The following is a 16,359-nucleotide window of genomic DNA, read 5'->3' on the forward strand; positions in this document are numbered from 1 at the left end:
ACGGGTGGACACGTTTCAGCCTGATACGGGCCCATCTTTGGCCCGACACGTTTAAGACTGTTATGTTGACGGGTCATGCGGGGATGAGCCACCGTGCTGAATATCAGACCCAAGCACGACATAGATATAGTCATATAGCGACGTTGTGCTGAGCCGGCCTGCAGCCTGTCATGCTTTGACTGAGGTGGAAAAAAATAAGCAAAAAAGACATAAAAACAAGCTTCGCAATGGCTCGAAACTGATTGGAGGCTATAAAGAGTCATGCACACCCCTCTAGCCAAGTAAATCAAATCTACTTTATCTCTACACTATTAAAGTTGTTTCTAGTATACACAAAATGCGCTGGAAAATAAATAAAAAAATTAGTGGGCCATGCTTAGGCCCGCACGGCGTGCCACGACAGCGGTCCAAACACGACACGAATAATGAGTTGTGCCGACTCGAACCCATCAACTACCGGATCAAGCCGTGCTCGTGACGGGTAAAAATGTGTCGTTCCACATGCCGCTCGATGGGCACGGCCCATTTAAACATCTCCAAAATGGATATGTTACGTAATAATTGCCCTTCTTTCCAAAATGACTGACAAATAGTTGTCCAAAATGGCTAATTGCCTACGATGCAAGAACCTGACGCTGTCTTTAATTCGAAGCTCTTCATCAACGCCATGCAAATCTTACGCGGTTATATGAGTATATATCATACGTACTACGGATTTACCAAAAGGAAGCGACCAAGCGTTGATGACGACGATCTGCAGGTTGCCGTCATCCAATTTTATTAAACATGCTTCCATACTGTGCATGATTAGCCGGCCCTAGCTTACGACGACACAGCATGCATGACGATTATTATTAAGATCACGACGTCGCGCGCGCCACATGCATGAATGCATCCCGTCGGACAGGTTCGACTCAGCTCCGGCCGATCCGCACTCAGCAAGCCAGCATGCATGCCATTCTGTAGTTATCGATCGGGATATATATATTTTCAGTTCTTGCTTTGACGACGCTTCGTAGACCTTAGCTACATCAGTTCTTGCCTTAATCGAAAGATCGGCATTTTCGTTGTTTGTGCGCATCTCTCCTCTTAGCTTCGGCTTACGGATAGCTTCGTTCAACCAGTATCGTACGTCTAAAATAGTTTTCGCCTGTCTTTTATTATACACTTGATGAAACACACTTAATTATGTAATACAGATATTTTGAGGAATTTTGGCAATGTGAGAGTTCTCGAATATTGACCGTCCGCTATTTTTTATCGAACTAAACCGTGATAAATAAAAAATAATGGAGAGAGTAGTTGTTTGTTAAGACTACAAGGAAAGTGCTATGTGATCATGCTATTTTCTCCGTTCTTTTTTTATTTGTCACGGTTTAGTTTTAAAAATAAATTAGCGGATGACGAATATTCGTGAACGTAGTACTTCATAACCACTACTTGTGCTCCTTGTCCGTGAACGTTGGCTTGTAAAAAGTTGATTACTTTTGTGAGCACCCAACTATAGTACCAAAATCAGAACGCATGGCAACATGCATGACAAACCAATAATTTATATAGTTAGGAGTGGTCACGGACACTAACCATCGCATTGACTGCCTTCACGTCTAGAGTACGTACGTGTCATCCTCACATCCGGCATGTGGAGTGCCGGAGAGACGGAGACGGGGACGGGGACGGGGAGGGATTGAAGCGACGTTTTTGTAATTGCGCGCTCGCTCCCGGCCGGCCTCCCGCGCGCGCGGCGCGCAAATGGTCACCGGGAGGAGGGATTCCGGCCACATGCGCCGCGCCGTTGCGCCTGCATGGCGCGGCAGGGCATGGACATCGCCCTCGCTCCATGTATCGTCGCGCGCAGCGTGCCAATGCCACGGTACGGTTAGATGCAGGGAACGCATGCAGGCACATGGCGTAGGCCGCCGTAGAGATGGAACCGGGCATGCGTTCGTATATCCATTTTGTTGCATATTCATAGACGGCTGCTTCAGCCTCGAAAGGCACGGTACATACGCTGTGTATGCATGTTTCTGTATGGTGATGGGACTGAAGCCCTCTTTCTCTTCTTTTTCATCAAGCGTGCTGCGATCACCGATCAGTTACGGCATCCATCGGACAACCGGTTCACTTGGCTTTAATTCAAAACTGTTTTTTTACAGTGTTTTGTCTCTATAGATTACATCTAAATCGCTGGTTTTAATCCTGTTTTTTTACAGTGTTTTGTCCGATCCTAGGTAGGGTCCGGACGATATGCGCTCCCGCGATCAGATTAACTCGAACGATTATCCTTATCTCGTGCGTAATTATTCATCTAATCACGTGAGATTTATTAGCTATCGGAACGGATTTAAACTATATATATAGCAATCGATTGAGAACACCGAACACGTTCCAATCGAACCAATTAATTACTTTCTTTATAATTTCTGACATATGAGTAGATGTAACATAATTGTAGTTATAGCGTTCTGCATATCCACATCCACCTCTATTCGACTCTACGTCGTCTAGATCTATCTTGGTGGCCTGCCGACCCCAAAAAATCCTAAGATCTTACCTCTCTCAGGGCAAGATCTAGTTGTCCATCCAAATATGTCATGTCCTGTGTACGCCAGACGGTCCGGGTACTAAGGTCGGACAGTCCGGGAAAGACATGAACAGTACGGCTATGAAGTTAGGACGGTTCGCAGACAAACAGAAGCAGCAGCAATCTCAGACTGCCATACCACAATGTTCCAAAATAGGTACTGCGAAGCAAAACAAGACGTCTGATCGACTCAGCCAAGTGGGCCCTACTTTTGATTAGCTGCTTGCTAAATATATAAAGAAGAAGGTCGTTCCACACAACCGACCATTAATACAAACGAAGTAAAAAAGACGATATGTGTGAAAGCAAAAGCCAACTAAACCGGCCTAAAAGTTAGCGCAACCAAGATCGCTTGGTCATCCTCCTCTAGGGATGACATGGTGCTTCCCGATCTATCCATCACTGATGTGTTGTCCTACTCAAGTGTGGGGTGGTACGACGATGAATATGTATTGCTGGTTCAATCCGTTTGCTTATTCCGGTTAGGGTGCACCACAAGTTTTTGTCTATGGACATGTTGATTAAGCAGACATGGCCAAAGAGGATGCAATCCGAAACGGCCTTTGTGCATCAATGTTTTATCAAATATTAATATTATCTTATCACAAGAGTCGATGACTTGCATCGATTTGAGTCCTTTCGGGGACAAAATAACTCATGAGATCAATTGTTTCCAAAGTTCGCTGGTGCTTTTGGTTCGCTAAGCTCCACCAAAAAGCAGGAGGCATGTGTTGAACACCAAAAGTGGCGGATGGTCCGGCACTAGGGCCCGCACGGTCCGTGCCCCCGCGATCAGATTAACTCGGTCGATTATCTTTATCTCATGCGTGGTTATCCATCTAATCACATGGAATTTGTTAGCTATCACATAAGAACGGGTCCAAACCTCCCCTATATATGCAGGGATACGGCGATTGAGAACCACCCGAACACATTCCAATCGAACAAATTACTTTCTTTATAATTCCTGTCCTATGAGTAGATGTAGCGTAGCTCTAGTTATAACTTTCCACATATTTACCTCCACCCTTATTCGACTCTACGTCGTCTATATCTATTTTGGGTGACCTCACGACGTCAAGACGACACTAGGATCTTACCTCTCTCAAGGGCAAGATATAGTAGTCCATTCAAGATACACCACCTCGGCTATCTCTTAATTTATAGGCGACTCCACATCGCCTGTGGACGCACGCACTAGGTGACCTATCGACCTGAAGCACCATAAGATCTCTCCTAGAGGCAAGATCTAGATTTCCACGAGAAGAAAGACGACCCTACGTCGTCGTGAACCGTTCGGCCCAGAGCGTGGACCGTCCCGTGCATCGCAGGAAAAGCACCGCTTCTGTATCTAGAGTCACGTACCGTCCGCGTCGCCACAGAGAGCTCCGTTAGGCTGTGCATCTCTAGTGATTGATGGTTGCCAATATCAGCGCCAACATATCCGAAACAAAGAGCCTAGGATTTGCGTCGAAGGCAAAGAAATGCGTATGCGGCAGATAAGTCGTCGGCATTTTGCCCTGCTGTCCGGATATATATATATATATATATATATATATATATATATATATATATATATATATATATATATATATATATATATATATATATATATATATATATATATATATAGAAAGGGGTCGATCGAAGGGGATACATATAGATCCATGCATGCGGTACGTACGCAGGCGTCACATGCATGTGCCGGGCTTGTATGCAACCGGAATAACGACCGGGGGTCCGGTCCTTACTCATTCGTCTGCATTCTTGCACTGCACATGCGTTTGTTCCGGTTCCACCAGCTAGCACTAGCAGACAAGCAGATAGAGCTCCACAGCCCTGACACTGACAGCAGTCAATGTAGTCGTTTCCCATGACTATACATAAGTATATAATCATGTGAAATTATTGGACAATCAATCTATGCTAATGCTGGTACTCTCGACATGTACGTACTGTCGCTTATCCCAATAACATGTGGCGTGTGGTGCCATCGGATACGCCCGCAAGATACCATCGTTCTCTCTTCACTCCAGCGGAGAGGCCCGATATTTTGGAGCCCTAAACATCAATATATACGGAGACTTCTTTTTAAAAAAAATTAATGATATATAAAGAAAAAAAGCTAATATAATGATTTACACGATTTTATTAAAAATGGTATGACCGAAGACATGGTTATCAACATTTTTCGAGCCGTAAAATTATACAAACTAGCTGCATTTGTTTTGAGAGCAACTATTTCACTTTTATATTATCCTCGTGTTCCGGTGGGGGGGGGGGGATTTTAGCTCCCACCACATCTGAGTTAGAGATATTTAATATAATCTAATTACACAAGGACTAAACGGTAAGACAAATTAGTGCATGATTCGATCATGTGATGCTACAGTAATTATTAGCTAATTGTGGATTCATTAGGCTTAAAAACAATTGTCTTGTCGTTTAGTCTTTAGCAGTGTAATTAGTTTTATAGTTAAATTATATTTAATACTCGTCATTGACATTTAAACATATAATGTACACAGACTAAACTTTAGTCACGGAAACCATGCACCCCCTAAACCTTAAAATGCACGGGGGCACTATGAGCGGCGTGATCCCGATGTAGCCCCGCCAAGTCCCATATTTGAGTCCTAAAAATTAAAATAGTACCTTATTTCAAGTGTTTAGGGCCACTAAACATCTCCAATAATTGAGTTCTATATCATGTTATTAGGAAATATATCATATTATTTAGAAAATTAAAGGTTAGAAAATAGGGCTCCAGTATATGGGGTCCCATATTAGGACCTGAGATGACGAGTTCTACAATTATTTGATGAAATTTTGTGAAATAGGACCCTTGTTGGAGTAGATTTTAGGTGTCAGAGTCTTATATTTTAAAATAAAACTTTGTTTAGGACTTCTGTTGGAGATGCGCTCGACCATCATGAGACCAATAAGAAGTTTTTTAAATATATATATATATTTTGATAAATAGCAGAAATTAGATGCAGGGTCTATACCAAGGATCAAACAAGTCATTCTAGCCAAAGCTCGATCTGGTGGATTAGAGCTCATGTGTGGTCAAACAATTCTATACTAAATTTATGGCACTACTGAACACAACTGCTTTGCCGAGTGCTTCAGGCACTCGGCGAAACCTGGAAAACACTCAGCGAAGTATTTGCCGATCGACAAAGAAGTCTCGGTAAACTATACATCGGCAACGGCTAAACTTTGTATTCAAAAGTACTTTAATATGACGCTCAACTTGTATTTGTTGATGCCATATTCTAAAAATAAATTAATGGTCAAAGTTTCACTCTAAAGACTTTGCAAAAAAAACGTCTTATTTTATGGGATAGAGGGAGTATCAAATAGTAGTTATCGAATATTTTTATATTTAAAATTATTTAGTACTCCCTCCATTCTAATTTATAATTCGTTTGATATTTTACTCCAAGTTTGACCGGCTCGTCTTATTAAAAAAAATCATAATTATTGTTCATTTTTACTGTGATATTGTTTACCATATAATATACTTTAAATATGGTTTTGAATTTTTATTTTTTAGCAAAAAAAAAAGATGTGCCGGTCAAACTTAATACAAAAAATCAAACGAATTATAATTTGGAGCGGAGAGTGTATAAAATTATTTAGATTTGAGTTAGTCTGAGTGATAAGAATTTTATGTTGTTCTTTTGAGTGTGTGGACTGAGAGAGTACTCCTTCTCTAGTCCTATTCAAACGTCTCCTCCCGATGTGCGGACAGAGTTCCACACTTCCACTTTCACAGTTCGACAGTTCACGCGTCTAGGCCTCCTCTCCTATGTAGACCAGCGATGTGTAAGACTGGGTAAAATAGAGGGCACGACACTATAAATAATATTGTTTGTAGAGTGAAATTTGAAATAGAAAATGAGATAGAAGATCCGCTGAAGATAGCTTAAGGATACGGATACGAAAAAGTAGATACCCGTTTCCAGCAGAATACAGATGTGGTCATGTGGACGTCTAAGACGAGGAGAGAATACATAGATTTAAGGTACGCGAGGGGTAGCACCTTTTTTCTCATCTATATCCATGTTCTGCACTAGAGTTGGAGGAAACCCTAGAGTGTTTGGGTTTTGGAACTAAAGTTTGGCTCATTCTATATCGGATATTTAAATAACTATTAATTATGAAACTAATTATATAATTGAAGACTAAACGGTGAAACAAATTTATTAAGTCTAATTAATCTATTATTGAGGGAATAAAATTTAGGAGCAAATAAAGGAGCTGCTGCAAGCAGCAACTATGGCACGGCTGGCTAGGCTTGCACAAAGCGAGAAGAGGCAGCAAGGACGCGACGCGCACGACCGGCGCGACAGACTGCCCACGCCGACCACTGGCACTCCAGACTCCACTCCTACTCGCTCTGTTTCTCACGGCCGCCGTCCGCGCGAGACGAGGCCCCGTGGGTTCAGTTCAGGCAGTACCAGTACGTACGCCACATGCAGGTGGCAACTGCTCGCCTAGCTTATTTTTCAACTTGTTCATGTTTTCAACAAAATCTTAGCTTGGCCTCTGACGTCTGGCCTAGTTTATTTTTGTGGCGGGCAAAAAACCGGCGAGATCCCCAACTGCATGCGGCGGCGCAAACGAAGTCACGAGAGCACAAGGGCCTGCCAACTTTGGCCCTGTGCAAGTAAAACCTATGGATCAACTCCGGAAGCGTACACACGGACGGCCTTTTGTCCAGACCGATTTCGCACGACGACCCCCCGGCCCCCGGTGGCTGCCTAGTGCCTACCACGCGTTCACGGGCGCGGACCTCGCTCGCTGGATTTGGCGAGGCAAACGCGACAGAAAGGCTACAGTGGTTTCACCGCGCTGGATTTGGCGAGGAGATCGCGGATGCATGAGGATTGAGGAACCGTGGTTTCTCCGTTTTGGCTGGTTGGGTGGCCAGGCGGCACGGCAGCGAGCGGATGGTCATGGGGGAGGTGGCATTTCAAGCCGCCGTCTTACACGCGGCTGCGCAGGTGGCAGCGGCAGCGCGCGCACATGCTTGACGGCGGTTGGCCGGGGAGGGAGCCCTATGTCTGTCGGATAATCATCATCCCATTATAGCTTGCTGCTTGCCTGTCTCGGCCACGGACTTTAGCCATACGCACGTACGGTGATACCATCCTCCTCTGCTGCATGATTAATTTGAACATTGGTTAGTTACATGTATATTGCTACGATTTCAATACATTATATTCGTAGAACTTGTTTAAACGACATAGCTATTCGAACATGTACATTTTTATTTTTAGGGTTAGTTTAGGAATCACATTTTTTAAGGGGAAATTAGTTCATTTTTTCATAGGAAAATAGAAATCTCATAGGAAAATGTAGTTACCAAACTAGCCCTTAGATGGTAAAAGACAAAGCCAAACTAAATACACCCTAGTTTTAGTCACCCTATAGTTTAGGAGGGAAGCTTTAGTCATAATGTTTGGTAGTTTAGGGACAAAAAAGAGACTAAATTGTAGTCACTAAATTCTAGAAGATGTGAACCAAACGGGGCCTGGCCTTGATATGGCTTGTCGAGAAGCCAGAGTTGGTGGCCCTCGATCTAATTAAGCACCATATAGTTTTCGTTAAGGTGCTAACTCACTCTCACCCAAGTTTATTTTCCCGCCAGTTGTCTGCTTCACTTGTTAATTGCACCCCAATTCATTACCTGAAAGGCCCTTCCCCAACAAATATAATTGATGAGCCATCTATATTTGATACCGTTTGCTAGGAAGCAGGCTATCCTACACCCGGCCTGCTTCCGTTGATCTGAAGCCGAGAGCGCGCGATCGTAGAACAGCATCATCTCGATAATCGCGTCTTAACCTGCCCGTGTTGCGATGTCTAGATCAATCATCATTTGGTAGGGATGCTCTAGCTAGCTATAAGGTATGTAGTAGTAGTTGGCGTTTTTTTTTTTCAATGCTCTGTCTTCCTCTGATTAGTATATGCGGTAGCTTAATCATCAGCCACTAGTCTAATATTCTGTCATGTGCTATGTGCTGCTAATTGCTAGCTACTCGATACTAGTATGTATATAGTATATAGATTCACAACCATGTGCTTGTGCTCTACTAATAATGCTTGATCGGGGGAAATCTAATTGTAAAATGGACGGGAAAATGATGGTCAACTGTCGGTAGTAGCCGTAGGCACGTACCTTCCTCCTTCAGATTAACAGCAACTGTGTGTGTCGTCGTCGGTGAGAAAACCTCGTCTCCCCGTTCTTGAGGCTCGAGAATCAGCAAGAGATTATTCCTGCGTGTGGCGCGTGTATTGAGTATTGACCATATCAAATCAAATGAAAAGAAAAATACACACAGGAAGCTGGTACAGCACTGTGCCTGAGCACTGACAGGACACCACACACACACAGACAGCATCTCCCGACCAATTCTTTTTTTTTAAAAAAAACTTGCACATATATATTTTTGTCTACGAAACCACAAGAGAGAGAGAGCGAGCTTGCTGATGCAGACGCGATGTCAGCCACGCAGTTTCCCTGGAGCAGCTGGTTCTTTTATTTTTCTGGTGGAAGTCACTCCCGCGCCCGGCCCCCAGTGGAGAGGGATCAGGGGTGATGCACGTAAAAACAAAGCACGGTCACATGGCACTGCATCCAGCAGCGGCACCCACGGTTTCACCGACTCACTGGATAGATTAGACAGACACCCCGGCAAGGGAATAGACAAAGCTCTCTCCCATTGGTCATCTTCAATACTGTATATGTATGCTCGATCACTCAGGCAACAGCATAGTGACAAGTACTACTCTTATTGTGAGCTGCGGATAAAAGTTTGCAATTCTAGTCACATGCTCGTCGATCTCGATGTACCGTGACATCAGCGATGGCCCCCTCCCCCCGGCGAGATCCGCAAGGTATTCATCAACTGGACCACGACTCGTTTTTTTATTTATATATATTTACAGTTATCAGCTAAACATCTCCGAGAGACTAACCAAATAATTCGTCAAGCTAAATTTTTTAGCTACTTAAAAGCAAAATAACTCTTGAACCGTTCAACTCGCCAAATTATCTAACTCTCCAATTTAACTCTCACTCTAGCCAAAATTGGCTAGCCATGTTCCGGCTAGTCAAACTAACTTATATGTTAGAGAGTCTCTTAAAATAAGATACTGTATACATAATTTAATCTTTATAAAAAAATAAATAAATAGTCAAATAAAGAATAAAGAAATAGATAATGCTCTAAGAGTTGTCTATCGCTATCGGATGACTTGTCTATTCACTGCTATACCATGCATGTTACTGTCTAGCGCGGCTCGCCCTGTTCGGATTTTGCTAGCGATTCGGACAAACGCGGCCTTCGTTTTTTCTTTTCTTTAGGATTTTAATAAAGATTGTCATTTCTTATTTACTTGATGTATGTTTTAAGGAGTATCTTTGTTTGAGAAAAAATGAATGATATGGCAAAGATGGATGGTTTGTTTCGTCTAAAATGCGGGGACTCAAAACGGACGGTTTGTTTAGTCTCAAAGTGTACTTATTTATTGTCAGGAGTATTGTTTTAGCGGCAGTAGTGGTAGATAACATTTCGTTTGGTTTTAATCTACTATTTCTACGCTGTTTTTGTCTCTATAGAATATAGTTGTAGCAGTATAAACGGCTTTAATCCGAAACGAGTGGTGTGATTATTTTTGTTATCATCTTATGACTGCAGAGGTAGGACACCTGTGTGCGCATTGATAGGATTCAGTATACATACGATACGAGCTTCTGGTCTCCACTATTTTTTTTAAAAAAATATTACTATCTGCTTTGATGTAAAACACCGTTGTCCTGTGATTTTTTTTATCATCTTATGACCTATTATTAATAGTGGTAATAAGTAATTTCTTTGTTTTAATCTGTATCTTTAAACATTGTTTAATGTTTATAGCGGTAATAAGTATTTTCTTTGTTTTAATCTGTATCTTTAAACATTGTTTAATGTTTATAGCGGTAATAAGTATTTTCTTTGTTTTAATCTGTATCTTTAAACATTATTTTATCCTGTAGATTGTACTGTTCGCAGAGTTGAGTTTGAATATGGTCTATATGGATATGTTGTTGAGTAAGGTGCTAGAGATAGCCTTAGAAGTTATGTCGTTGAGAAGGCATTATGAATCATAATGGAAAGTATTTCTTGTCGAATGACCTCTTACCAGGAAAGCTCTCTCATTGCTGTCATCATACAAACTTTATTATTAGTTGGTTGTCTGGTTATGTTTAGAGATAGTAATAAGCTCTAAATTTTACACTATAAAATTTAAGTATAAGATCATATTTAGATTGAGCTCTATTTATCTTTATTTTTCAACTAAGATTAATTAAAGGATCAAACAAACGTTGAAAAAATTATTTAAATCGTAATTCATTACCGCTCCAGCTGTGCTAAAATCTAGTCTAATGCTAGCTGACACTTCTTCCATAAACACGACATTGGCCTAAGGAGGGGGGGGGGGGGGGGGGGGCACAATAACTACTCGTGACCTACCAAAAAGAAATATCTGGAGGATTGTAGCTGCTCTCACACTCGCATTTTTCACCGTTTGTCACATCGAACACCAACCAATCTTGCTAGGAGTAGGAGAGGAGTAGTATAGTGTGCCCAACTGGAGCCCAGAAATTAAGGTTGAGTTCGAATAAAGGAGCCTCCAAAATATTGTTCTGTCACAATAAACACGCCGTAGACGTTGTGAAAATTAAAATAAAAAATAGAATAAGCGTCCACAGATGACTCCGTGTAAACACATCTCCAGAAATGGCACCAATACTGCTATAGTGATGTGATACCAAAAAAAGCATCCAGCAGATGGCATCGAAATACTACTCTGCTGAAAAAAGACAATTAATTAATGCACAGCGCAACGCAGTCCACTCCCAACTCCCAAGATCTCATCTCTTCCCCTTCCGTCCTGCGCCCTGCCCCTGCGGCCTCCCTCTCCTACCCGGCAGGCAGCCAGGCACCCATCCCTTCCACGAGCTATTAGTACCCGCCACGCCATCGTCCCCGCTTCGCCGCCTGCCTCTCCGGACTCCCACTCTCCAAGCCACCTACCTTCCTACACCCAAGTAGGAGTACCTACCTGCGCAGAGCCCACGACGGCTCGGACTCCGCCGTGTCGACACCGCTCCTGTCGGAGCATCGAGGCTACATTACCAAGTAGTAGGAAACCATGGGCCCTGCGCCGAGGGAGCCCATGAAGCAGCGCGTGAACCGCTGCCTGCTGCGCCTCTCGGACCGGGACACGGAGGCGATGGCCGCGGCGGAGCTGGACGCGATCGCGCGCGAGCTGGACGCCGACGAGCTGCCGGTGTTCGTGGCCGCGGTCTCCGACGCGCGGCCCACCGACAGGACGCCGCTGCGGCGGCACTCGCTCCGGCTGCTGGCGCTCGTCGCCGGGGAGCACCCGCGGGACGCCGTCGCGCCGCTCGTGCCCAGGCTCCTGGCCGCCGCGCTGCGCCGCGTCCGGGACCCGGACTCCTCCGTGCGCGCCGCGCTCGTCGACGCGGCCCGCGCCGCGGCGGGCGCCGCGGCGTCGCCTCCCGCGGCGCTGGCCCCGCTCGCCGACGCCGTGCTCCACGAGCAGGACCAGTGCGCGCAGCTGGCCGCCGCGCTCGCCGCCGCCGCCGCCGTCGAGGCCTCGGAGCCCACCGACGACCTCGCCGCGTACCTCCGGGGGCTCCTCCCGCGCCTCTACAAGCTCCTCCGCAGCGCGGCGTTCAAGGCCAAGCCCGCGCTCATCTCCCTCATCGGCGCTGCCTCGGCAGCCTCCGGCGGTGGAGCCGCCTCCGCCGCCGTGCCTTGCCTCCGCGACGCGCTCACTGCCGACGATTGGGCCGCCAGGAAGGCTGCCGCCGAGGCGCTCGCTTTGTTGGCCCTCGAGCACGGAGACGACCTCGTCTCACACAAATCTTCCTGCATTACCGTCTTCGAAGCCAAGAGATTTGATAAGGTCGGGCGCATGAGATCTTCGGCATCCTCGTAGATCTGCTGCGGCTTCTTGACGATTCTGACACCTTCTTGGCACAATGCAGGTGAAAATAGTGCGCGAGTCCATGAACCGGTTGATCGAAGCATGGAAGGAGATCCCGGATTTGGATGAGGAGGTCTGCTCCTTACCATCGTCCCAGTCTAGATCTTCTCTCACAGGTGATGCGGCTATTCATGAGGGTCTAGTCACTATTTTCCCCCCTTTTGCTATTTGGGTGAATTAAGGTATGTGCTTGGTTGGGGGTTTGAACTGCATACCGTAAGCACGCTTAAAAAATAACCGTAAAAGACAGAAATAGTCTTTGCTTGGTAGTAAACCAAGAAAAAAAAACAGCCCAGTGACAGAGGCTCTCCACATGGGTGTGGTCTGACCGTGTGAGGGATAAACCGAGCCAAGACGCAAGTGCAGAGGAGATGCTGCTTCGACTTTGCACGACTTGGTAGTAAAACACACTGAATAATAATAGTTCTTTGAAAATAAATTGTTTTGCAATTTTATAGCCTTTTCGCTTTTTATAGGTACGAACTGCATTATGCATGATATTACATTGGCTGGATTTAGTTGTCTTGATGAGAGTTATTCAGACTACGGATATTCTTTTCTAACATTGGTTTGATTGGATAATTGGACAGATACTGCAAGTGATGGCCGATACCCAGCTGATTCCTCGGGCTCCACCTCTAGCCCTTCAATTACAAGGAGGAACTCATGGCCGACTAACAGGCAGCCCCAACCGGATGGATCGAACAATGCCATCAACAGAAAAGGCAGCCCTCCTTCCATCGTGGCTAAGAAAAATCTGCCTCCTTCACGCCGCAGCACAGACCAGTTCAAGAAATCTGAGGACAGGGTTGTTGTTACTACGGCTCCAGACGCAACGCCAATTAAAATGGTGGCTGAGGAAAAGCTTCTGAAAGAAGGCAATGTTAGGGAGAGGCTTGAAGCGCGGCGGGTGCTGTTTCAGAAGACTGGTGACAAAGGTTACAAGAAGGTGGCTGGTCCCAAGTCAGGATCCAGAGTTGTTCCATACAGCGGGGAAGGGGATGGTGACTCGGAAGAGACGGCTGAGACTGAGGACGCGCCCGAAGAATTTCAGTCAGCTCACAAAGATGAGGACTTGTCGAAGATCAGGATGCAGCTCGTTCAGATTGAGAATCAGCAAGCCAGTTTGCTTAATCTTCTCCAGGTAGTTATGCCTTGTTACAATGTATCATACGTCAATAATTTGTTCAAATTATTTTTTCTTTATAATAAACTGGATATTCCATTTTTTTTTCACCTCCTGTTTTCTTAAGAATCTCCTCTGTGCATAAGCAGATGAGATGTCCTACATGATGAGTTGATGACATAGAAGCTAAATATAACGAAGAAAAGATAAAAAACTTGTTGTTTGGGAAAAAAATTGTACGAAGCAAACTTTGTTGAAACAACCAGGACCTGGGGGGGGGGGGGGGGGGGGCTTCGTCCTGGTCTTGCATCAGGATATTTAATAGGATCTTATTATTTGGTCTCACCGTCTAGTGAGCAGCACTGACCGTTTGGTAGAGTCATGCATTCATTCAATGTGTCCTCCATGCACTTGTCAAATCAGTATCCTTTCAGGCCTGATCAGTGGCATGGTGTGGGGGAAACCTGGACCGCAGTACAGCAATACGGCAATGTTTTAATTACCAACTTCTTTTAAGCATATCTTCATGTATCACACATACCACTGGCTATCAGGAACATCGACAGTGTTTGCCTGCATCTGTAAAAAAGCACCAACCAATGTTCTGATCACATACTCCCTCCGTACCAAAATAGTAATAGTAGTAGTTTTAGCTCTATGTCTATATTCAAATGGATGATGATAAATGTTGACATATATACAAAACACATACATTAAGTGTTGTATGAATCAAATTTTATTTTAGAACAGAAGGTCTATTATATAGGCAATATACTATATTTTTACAACAGGTTTTTTATTGACATTTTATGTCCAAACAACTATCCGTTACATGTAAGATGTTCTAAACCATGCATAGCCTTGAATCATTCATTCCCAGTTACTCCTTGGAAACAGTCAACAGAAAACACGTCTGACCTTCTAATTACTTCTGTCTCGTCAGAAATTCATGGGGAGCTCCCAGAATGGGATACGTTCCTTGGAGACAAGGGTGAACGGGCTGGAGATGGTGTTGGACGAGATATCCCGTGATTTGGCTGCTTCCTCGGGAAGGATTCCGAACAGCGAGCCTGACACAAACGCTTGCTGCATTCTGAGCCCAAAGTTCTGGAGAAGGCATGACGGAGGTAGGTACACTTCCAGGTACCCTATATCGGACGCAGCAAACTACTCCGAGGAGAGCAGAAGTCCTTACAAGTGGGACAGACAGCAGAAATTTGGAGTCCATGGTGGTTTTGTCACCAATCCCTTAGCAGAGCCGAATGATTCATCTGTAAGGAGCATAGCTGGTTCCCAGCAAGGGAGGAGAAGAGACTCGGCTCAATACAGATCAAGGTAAGGTAATGGATGCCAAACCAAGAAACTGTATTTTTGTGTTTTTTACACCGACACTCACAAATGCATGCACATAATAAACTCTCCGCGTTGAGGAAGTCATCACAGTCATCTTGATATCGATGGGAACGTCAGCCAGCGATTATGTTAGGTAGGCCAATCAAATGTGCTCAGGACGCCTTAGAGACTGACAGTAACATCAAATTAGACTGTCTTCAATTATGGTGCCAACCCATTACGCAATGCATCAATGTTACTTCCTATCACAGAGATATCTATGTTCATTGTTGAATTCGCATGAGCTTCTAGTAACAAATTTTTTTGGGTCTGAATTCAGTCAATTGTCAACTAATTCTCACTCCTTTGCATCTTCAGGTTGAGTTAGGTGTGACAGGAAGTGGTCCATGTGAAGTGAGAACAACGAGCTTCAGCAATAAGGCCGGGTGTTTGAAGACGATCCCACTGTTGGTGTATTTTCGAAATTTTCTTTTCTCCAAGCTTAGAGCTGAGATCGTATGTCCTATACTCCTATGGGGCTTTTATTCATGAATTGTCAAGGGTTCAGACAGCCTAAACTCTAAAGCAAGACGCCAAGACCCTCGCCGCTGGCTCGGTAACCATACGATGGTTTAGCAGTGAGAAAAATTGAGAATCGACACTCATTGTCCAGTCATGGATGTACCTTGTACTGCTTGTAAATAGTTTCTATACAGTGATTCATGTGCTCGCAAGTCGCAAGGTGTTGTCCCACGAAAATTCGTTGGGTGTGCTGAGATCATTCAAGTAGGGAAAAGGTTCAGAGCGCGACAAATGTGTAGGGTAACGGCATGTGGCTATGCTTCAATAATCTCTTTTAGAGTTGGTTTGGTGACAAAAGAATTAAAAGGGATCCATTGGAAAGAAATCTTTTATTATTTAAATTAAATATCAAGAGATTTCTCTCCCTATGAATATGCTCCAATTTCTTTATCACCAAACTAGCCCTAGGGAGAGAGAATCCCTTACTATTCAAATCCCCCTCAATCCTCACTAAACTAGCCTTTATGATACATTTCCTCCCATTGTGGCAAATGGCAAGAAAGTGGGTGAGAGAGTATGACAAGCTAAAAGTTTAGTATGTCCGAGTTTCCCTACAAAAAAAAGTTTATTCCCTACAAGCTAAAGCTCAAACAACCAGCTTGCAGCTAAGGCCTTGCCAAACGCGGCAACAAGTCGATCACAGGTCACGGTGATCCTTAGATGA

General features: G+C 44.3%; 1 protein-coding gene across 3 annotated transcripts; it reads left to right on the top strand.

Annotated features, from left to right (window-relative positions):
* The first annotated feature begins 11,496 nt into the window (after positions 1–11,496).
* On the top strand, positions 11,497–16,020 carry LOC107457590 (ARM repeat superfamily protein). Of its 3 annotated transcripts, none has more exons than NM_001321602.1 (5): positions 11,499–12,574; positions 12,657–12,771; positions 13,246–13,799; positions 14,725–15,121; positions 15,492–16,018. In NM_001321602.1, exons 1-4 carry the CDS (start codon positions 11,795–11,797, stop codon positions 15,118–15,120), a joined length of 1,845 nt encoding a protein of 614 aa, NP_001308531.1. In that variant the 5' UTR covers positions 11,499–11,794; the 3' UTR covers position 15,121; positions 15,492–16,018. The 3 variants fall into 3 exon arrangements, with proteins under 3 accessions (XP_020394761.1, NP_001308531.1, XP_020394760.1); XM_020539171.3 differs by having other exon boundaries at positions 11,505–12,574; positions 14,725–15,116; positions 15,492–16,020; XM_020539172.2 differs by lacking the exon at positions 14,725–15,121 and having other exon boundaries at positions 11,497–12,574; positions 15,492–16,020.
* The last annotated feature ends 339 nt before the right edge of the window (positions 16,021–16,359 follow it).

The sequence above is a fragment of the Zea mays genome, chromosome 6 (genome assembly GCF_902167145.1).
Source record: "Zea mays cultivar B73 chromosome 6, Zm-B73-REFERENCE-NAM-5.0, whole genome shotgun sequence".
In the NCBI taxonomy this organism is placed as follows: domain Eukaryota; kingdom Viridiplantae; phylum Streptophyta; class Magnoliopsida; order Poales; family Poaceae; genus Zea; species Zea mays.

Excerpts from the sequence above, each read along its gene's own strand:
- LOC107457590 (XM_020539171.3), top strand. The coding sequence starts at position 11,795 with ATGGGCCCTGCGCCGAGGGAGCCCATGAAGCAGCGCGTGAACCGCTGC. Across the intron at positions 12,772-13,245 it reads GTCTAGATCTTCTCTCACAG|ATACTGCAAGTGATGGCCGA; the intron begins GTGATGCGGCTA and ends ATAATTGGACAG. Across the intron at positions 13,800-14,724 it reads GTTTGCTTAATCTTCTCCAG|AAATTCATGGGGAGCTCCCA; the intron begins GTAGTTATGCCT and ends CTGTCTCGTCAG.